This window comes from Pithys albifrons, chromosome 12, assembly GCF_047495875.1.
Source record: "Pithys albifrons albifrons isolate INPA30051 chromosome 12, PitAlb_v1, whole genome shotgun sequence".
Taxonomy (NCBI): Eukaryota; Metazoa; Chordata; class Aves; order Passeriformes; family Thamnophilidae; genus Pithys; species Pithys albifrons.
Window position 1 is genome coordinate 9,856,761 of NC_092469.1, and position 8,240 is coordinate 9,865,000.

Consider the following 8,240-nt stretch of genomic DNA (forward strand, 5'->3'; position numbering starts at 1 on the left):
TTTTTTGTTTTCTTAATCCCCGAAAAATGTCAAGCGTGTACATTATCCAGCGGCGGGAGCGTCCGGGTGCTCGGGGAGGCTCGCGAATGAGACACCCGCCTGCCCCGGGCACAGCTTCCCTCGGCACCTGAAGGCTCCACTTCCCCGGGGGAAGAGGTTCCGAGGGCTGGAGTTTGAGGCACTAATGAAACGCAAGCCGCAGAAAAGGAAACCCTCCCGGGGCGCTGGGGACTGCTAACCCTTCCCTGGCAACTTTTCTGTTGCACAAATCTCAACTCAGTTTATTTAAAAGGAGAATTAGTTAGTATTTCATTGATAAAATCATCAAAATTCTTTTAATTTACCTTTTTCTGAGACCGAAAGGTGAGTTGGAATTCTTAAATATTCACATTGACAAGTCAACTGGCTCTAGTGTACAACTTACATGTTAACAAAGATGCATATCACGTACCAGGTGAATCATCACATTCAAACAGGAGAAGTCCTAAAGACATGAAGTCCAAGAGGTATCCAGACTACAGTGTTAATATGCAGGATTCATAATCATAGGAAGGGGAAAAGTATCTCACTGCAACTCTAGTTTTAAATCCTCTCTCATGCCCAGTTTGCAACTCAAGCTACTGGGAGAAAAGTAAAGTGTTTAACAAGTGGGCAACTTGCCCCACAGTGATACTGAAAAAAATCCCATAACGCAAAATACCTGAATTTTGGAATAGCAAAAAAATACATATATATATGTATAGTCACATGGACACAAAATTGATTATGCTCGTTGGTGTTTTGAAGGCATAATTTGAAGACAGCCATTCTGATTTATTATTTTTAAATAATGATGTAAAGAGATAAAACTCTCCATTGGGTGAAAATACTGGGCTGAATTCTGTTTGACAAGCTCATTTGAGGTTAATGATCATTGCAGGTGTTTGAGGGAAGCCAAATCATGTGCAAGGCCAAGGCGATTATGTTTGGGTTTTGATTTTTTTCACAATCAAGTAATAAACCCCATATAATATATGGAAGCTTCCAAGTGGACATCTTAACACAGATATAGCAGCGTAAGCATGCCACAATCATACAATCTCATAAAATAAAATTAATATCAAATATAAAGCATTTTAACCAAATCAAGCCTTAAACGTAATAAATTATTTCCTTCAAAGGAAACTTACTTACACTAGGCTCAATAAGGTCTTTGTTAGCAGCATTTTTTTAATAAAGAAATTAAAAATGCCAAAATATCTACAATTTTATGAGGAGTTGAATAGTTAAGGAGAAATTTCCCACTATTAGGGGGTATGAAAAATATACTAGCAATTAATATGCAATACATATATGTATACCCATACTTACAAATATAAACACGCACATACAACCTGGACAGTTCATGTTAACCAAGGGAAAGGCTAAATAATACAAAATGATTACTAAATACAGGTACACTTTAAAAACACAGAGACAGAGAATTTTATCTGTTGCAAAAATGTATTTGATTACTCGAGTAAAATTACAGTATCTCTGCTGTTAGTAAGTATTAAATGTTAAAGAAACTGGACCTCTTTTCCTTTCAACTTTCTGAGAAAGTGCATGTAACAGTTCAAAGTTCCCCCTGCCTCCCCCCCCCCCAGTACCTAATACAAAATAAACAATTGTTATACTTGTTCCCTTGGTCAAGGAGTAGGGCTTGGTCTTGTAAGGAACATATGTACATTTTAATGAAAGTGATGTCTTATTGTATATACAGGAGCATCTACAGTTGTCCACGGAAGTTGTTCAAGATGCCATACTTAGCAGCATTGTGAAAGTCCAGCACATTTTCTATAATGAATATACCTACAAGGCAAAATGTTACGTCTCAGTTTCAACTACCAAAACAACACTTCAGTATCTTCTCTAATAATCCGCGTGCTTATTACTGTACAGAAATGTATTAACATTTAAGACGACTCAAGTAAAAAGCACAATACAAATAACAGTTCAAAACGGAAAATGTTAAACCTACAAAAATTAAAGCAGTTTTAATTTTATAATAAAAATCAAAAACTGAGCTGTGTAAAGGACCCAGACTGTTCAGTCTATATTCTCTCAGTCCTTTTCTTATTTTGTTTGGAAAAATTAAACAATGTGTTTGCTGATAAAGTTTCCAGCAGGATCGAAGTGTACATTTATATACAGATTTTTATTAGAGATCTAATGCATCACTGAGGCATCGCATCAATACCAGAGTTCATGTTAAACTGGATATAGAAAATAAGTTAATGCCAGAATAAGATCACCTAGCAGAACAGACTTGCAACTGCCATAAATGTTACAGCAAGTTTACAGCACTCTAGTCGATTAGTATTTAGTTCAAAATACGGGAGAACAAAGTTAATGCTTGCATTTGTTTGCAAAGCAAGGTTATATCACTAATAAATAAGCTCTCTTAGAACTCTAGAAGTAAAACATGGTACAAAACAAAGTCTTTGTAATGTTGTAGCCTGCAGCTTGAAAAAAGCAACCCTGGGTTGCACTATTTGCAGGAATGTTATTTATGGAGGTTTTATCCTAATTTGTTACTATTTCTTTGTTGTCTTCCACGAAGCGTGTAAAACGGAAGTTTGTCCCATTTTCATTGCTTGCCATTTTCTCCAGACCAGCTAGAGGTGCATTGGGTTCTGAATTCTGGAGCTTCTCCAGGCTTCCCGTCAAGCCACTGATGGGAGAGCTGCCACCATTGCCCAGGCCCCCCGGCGCTGGAGGGATGCCGCCATTCTGGATGACAGAAATCTCATTGGTCTTCATGGCCAAGCCATTGGAGAGTGCAGCTGCATACTGGTTCCAGAAGCTGGAAGGGTCTCCATTCCCTGACCGTGCAGCCAAATCCTTCTGAAACATTTCTGGGAACTTTACAGGATTGCCTCCTAGAAATGTCATGGGGCCATCTACGGAAAGTCGTCTGCCTCGTCTTGCAGGAGTACTGTTCCACATGTGAGTGCCCATGTGAACCTGAAAAGAAAGAAAGGAAGAAACAAACAAACAAAAAATAGAGGTTGATGGGGATTTCAAACTTATTTTGGTCACTGAGAAGGCAGGAGTCCATGACCGTGTCCAGTCTTGTTACATAATGAATGGCATTAAAGGTAGAGGATGCAGGGCCCCATTTTCCATCTGGATAAATAAATAAACTACTTCTGGATTAGCCCATCATCGGTACCCAGAGTACCCCATTTTGCTGCTGAACAATGTATTGCTTCTTTCTCTTTTTTTTTATTACATGTATTTATTTTATAATGACTTTGTGTTATTCTGTCAATTGCAGATAGCTGCTTTCAGGGCTAGAATTGCTATGTCCACTTTCATTGCAATGGTAAGTATTGTATTTGACACCCTTTACCCTATAAACATCCTTTTCAGACAGGCAGAAAGTATCCTTTACTGATTGCTCATCGGAGAGCCCTGTGTATAGACAGAATGGCCTGAAAGTAATTATGCACCTCACATTACTGGCAGCAACCTCTAGAGAAATACTCTGTCAACAGAAAAATGTACACAGAAAAGTGCTCAACGGGTGTTCTAAAACTTAAGTATATTTGCTTTTTCAAATACATATCAGTAGGAAATGTTAGTTATATAATCAATTAAAGTAATGCCCATTAGTTCCAGAATTATATTAATAGTTTTTTTAAACACTCATCTTACATGACAGATATGAAAACCAGCACATTCAAGAGCTTTTCACTTCTTGAAGAGGTATGTGAGTTCTAAAACTCATTTCTCTGTTAATTAATGCTCTTACCATCATTTGGCTGTTCTGTTTCATGCTATACATAGACAGTCTTTGCTGGTAGATGAATTTTAATTAAGTCAAAACAAGTCATGCCTCAGACTTGCTGCCTACAGGAGCACTCAGCAAGAGGCCATCTAGGTCCACCAGAGCTGACTAAACACACTGTCACACCATAAATACCCAAAGGTGCCACTGCTTGCAACATGAATAGATGTAAAAAATTGAAAACCCCCAGGAAGGAGAAAATGAAACCTAAGAACAGCAAGAGGAAAAGTACCTTCAGATTGCCTTTTGTTGTGAATGCTCTTCCACATATAGTGCAGGCAAAAGGTTTCTCACCAGTGTGTGTCCTTTCATGGATCTGCAGAGCACTGGAAGAAGAAAATGTTTTCCCACATGTGTTGCAGTAGTGCTGTTTCGGAGTTCTTCTGGGGAGAGCAGGGAGCAGCACAGGGGATGTGGCAGCAGACAGTGGCCCTGAAGAAACTAGACCAGAGGGTGCTTCTTTGCTATCCTGAGGAGAGCCGTGCACAAAGCCGTTAACCTCAGTCTTTATGAGCGATGACAGTGTATTAGCAGGCACAACCGAGGAGTTCTGATTAGGGCCAATACTGGAATTGGGCTCAAAGAGTTGTGATGGTAGATCTCGCATTTGATGTGTCAACATATGCTGCTTCAAATTACCCTTTGTGGAAAAGCCACGATTGCAAACTGTGCAAATAAATGGTCTCTCTTTGGTATGACTTCTATAATGAATGTCCAAGGCACTCTGACAAGCAAATGTTTTGCCACAAATGTCACATGCAGTGTTTTTAAATTTACCTCTATCTCTGAAAGGAAAGAGCATACTCAGAGACTCTTCTTTAATCATTTTATCAGTGTTACTAGACGTCAAGTCCAAAGCACCACTGTTAGCAGGGGTTGGAGACAAACCATTGACAAACTCACTTGGTAAAGCTCTTACTGGTTTCTCTTCAATACTTGGTGACTTGTGGTAATCATTAGTGCTGTTGGATGGGGACAAGGCCTGCATGGAAGAGGTAGACTCTGAGACAGCAGGGCTTCCAGCACTTTGGCTTTCCATATCACCACCAACAGACGACGAATCATTAGTCAAAACATCCGCTTCCACTGACCCATTTTCAACTGACTTTAAGCTTGCCTGAAGTTGTTCAGCAAGTCCTGCATTGATCATCTTCATCTGATTTTCTAAAGCAGCAATACTTGACATTTCCAGGGGCAGAGGGGAAGAAGACAAGCTGTCTTGTGATGCATCCACAGATTTAGGTGTATCGGGCACGCTGCTGTCAGGACAGTCTTCCATATTCTCATCTGAGAAGTTGTCTATATCATCAAAATTCTTATCATCAAAAGATCCTGTATCTGATTCCATTGACTCAGGATAGTTTTCTGTCACTGGGGTGTTGGGAATCTGCCCTCCCATGTGCATTCGGATATGCTGCTGTAGGACAACGGCATTGGTGAATTTTTTCTGGCAGATTGGGCATGAATGTTGCACTCTGAGTGGGGGCATGGCACGGTGGACGCTGTAATGAGTCTTTAAGTTGCCCTTAGTAGTAAAAGCACGACCACAGATTTTACATTTAAATGGCCTCTCACCGGTGTGTGTGCGATAATGCATTTTCAGTGCACTCTGGCAACTGAGAACTCGGTGGCAAATGATGCACTCATTAGGATCGGTTGCCTTTTTGTCAATGTTTTCTACCAGTTGCTGCAACTTTGACGTTTCAGATGCTGGTGTTGAATCCAATAGTCCTCCAAATGGAAACTTTGCCTTAAATTGCTCTGACATTAGAGGCATCAGTGGATTTGTAAAAGTGGCGACACCGCCGGAGCCCGAGTCTGCTGCCGGTGAGCTCATGGAGCTACTCATATTAGCGATGGTGCTTGTGTTTTGAGGGTTTTCTTCAATTTTGCCATTTGAGGTAGGCAAAGCACCAGCCTCTACCTCATCAGAAAGTCCGTTGGAAATTTTTGATGTGGGATCAGCTGTTCCCGAGTCACTCTTGACGGAGCAGGGAGAGCTAGCAGAAGGATGGCTAATGGGAATCGGTTGAGGCTCCTCAGTTTTGATGAATGGGGTCAAACTTGGAATCGTTGGTGGGAGTGGCAGGCCAACAGAAGTTGTTAAGGTGGAGAGGACCGGCTTGCTGTCCAGCCAGCTCGTGACAGGTTTCTCTGGTGGTATAGACATCCCATAAGGTATACCCGTGCTTGTAGGAATATTGTCCAAATGCTCTGGCACTGGGTACGGATTCATTTGAATATGAGGGTATTTTTCTTTATGACGCTGAAAGTGGACTTTTAAGTTTCCCTTTGTGGAAAACCTGTTTCCACATATGTTGCATTTAAATGGCCTCTCGCCAGTGTGAGAACGCAAATGAATCTGCAAGGCACTGTCACTCCCGAACACTTTAGCACAGAACCTGCATTTATGCTTAAAGAATGCCTCATCTGAATTACTTTTTGCTTCAAAAGCCGTTACATTTGGTGGCTTGCTTTTTCTTTGCTGTGCCAAGGCAGTCAAGGAGCTTAAATCCTCTGCAGGTGTTCCAATATTGGACAAGGGACTGGAGAAAACGGAGTTAGGGGTGGGCTGAGGTAGAAGTGGATTAGATGCAGGACTTAATAAACTGCTTATTGCAAAAGCTGGTGAAGATGATGCTGATACTGGTGGGTTGTTGAGCTGTGAGCCACCAATAGTTGAAGCCACTTTTTCTGAGGACGGTGTTGTAACTGCTGCTGCCAGTATGTTAATATTTGGAGAAGAGCCACTATTGGATGGAATTAGAGTGTTGCCAGGGTTGCTCTGAGGTAGCTGTATAGGGGGTAGCTGTTTCACACCACTGATGCTGGCAGATTGACTAGCAAGGCTTTGTGCTAATCCAGCTGCTGCAGCCAGCTGCTGGGATAAATGGGAACTTAATGTGGACAAGGGGTTGGCAGATGTTCGTAAAGTACCTTGAGAAGGGCTGGATGTTGGCATGTCTGTATTTTGGGTAGCCAACAATAATATTTGGTGACGAATTTGTTCAATCAGTTGCAACTGATGGATCTGCTGCTGCTGTAATGCCAACAGTTGCTCCATTAGGGCAGGTACAGCGAGCTTACTGTTCGATGCACCGTTACATCTCGCTTCCTGTGAGAACTGTGCTACGGCCACCTTAGTACTCTGCAGGTTTTCAATTATTACATTACTATTTATCACTGAAAAGTTGCCTAATGTTGTCAGATCCCCTATATGAGGTAGAGAGGTTGTTACAGCTGAGGTACCCATTGTGGAGCTGTTACTGCTTGTAATACTATTGTTGACACTCTTGGAACTGCTACTGCTATTGTTAATGCTGGAAGCCTCCACATCCATGGATTCTTCCCTGTCAAGTTTGTTATGCTCTGAAAGGTCACTGCAGTCTACTTGATCTGTGTTATTAACTGTGTCATTCATCTGTTCATCAGGATTATCAGAAGGGGAACTAGGAGGGAAGGTTTCAGAAGGAGAAGCTGGATTTTCATTCACAATTAAAACTAATTGATTTTTAGTACAATTCTTCTTGTGTTGCAGGAGATCTGATAATTCAAAGAACTCAGCACAGCACCTGCCACAGACATGGGCGTCCTTATTCTTAGTGGTTCGATTTGCTTGACCCTTTTCTGTGTCTCCTAAAACATCAAAAGATGATGGATTAGGAATCAACCAGTAAATACAAAAAAAATCTGCAGGACATTTTATTTAAAAGTACTGGTTTTATCTACTATTCTAGAACAGACTAAGATTGCACACAAAAATAGATCAATATTCCTACATCATGAAAATAAGTCGAAAGCAACATTTAAAACTGTACAAGTGAGTTTTATCAATCCCTGTGTCTTAGATGATCATTTGCTTTAGATAATCCATCAAAATATAAAATACTATGAACTGAAGGCATTGGAGCATAATGAAATTCCATAGCAAGGTATTGATTTCCAATAATTCATACTGCTTATTGTCTAGTTGTCCACTGAGTGCAAATCAGCCATTTGAAGGACTCATTAGACTCTCACATTCCTGTCAACCTTGCTCATTTTCAACTGATTCAAAGATATCTGTGACAGTTGCCCCATCACTAAACTAATTTGTAGTCATTCGAGGTCCCAATCAGTCGTTGACAAGAAAAAAGTACGTATTACCAAGCTACAGACTGACTCCCCCATTTCTTCCAAGTTGCTACATAAGGTACAAGCTACAAATCTGTTTTCCAACAAAACTTAATTTTGCTGCAGTTACAAACTGGATAGAAAAGAAAAATCCCTTATAAAATGGTATCATTTACCATAGAACAGTAAAGTGCCAAAGTATTTTGAAGATCACTTTTAATGCCCAAGCAATGCTTGTACAATTAAACAAACGTCCTATTTGCCACCATGTACTTCACCAAAAGAACTCTTTGTGGGACTCTGATCTGAAAAACAC

At 40.5% G+C, this 8,240-nt stretch overlaps 1 protein-coding gene across 4 annotated transcripts in view; it reads right to left on the reverse strand.

The window, feature by feature from the left end:
- Positions 1–260: 260 nt before the first annotated feature.
- SALL1 (spalt like transcription factor 1) overlaps positions 261–8,240 on the reverse strand; it is a 22,687-nt gene continuing 14,707 nt past the window's right edge. For all 4 annotated transcript variants that reach the window (XM_071567889.1, XM_071567891.1, XM_071567890.1 and 1 more), the window contains 2 exons: positions 4,044–7,447; positions 261–2,985 (listed from right to left, as the gene is read on the reverse strand). In XM_071567889.1, the coding sequence (XP_071423990.1) occupies positions 2,545–2,985; positions 4,044–7,447 (3,845 nt within the window). In that variant the 3' untranslated portion in view covers positions 261–2,544. The remainder of the gene's footprint in view (positions 2,986–4,043; positions 7,448–8,240) is intronic.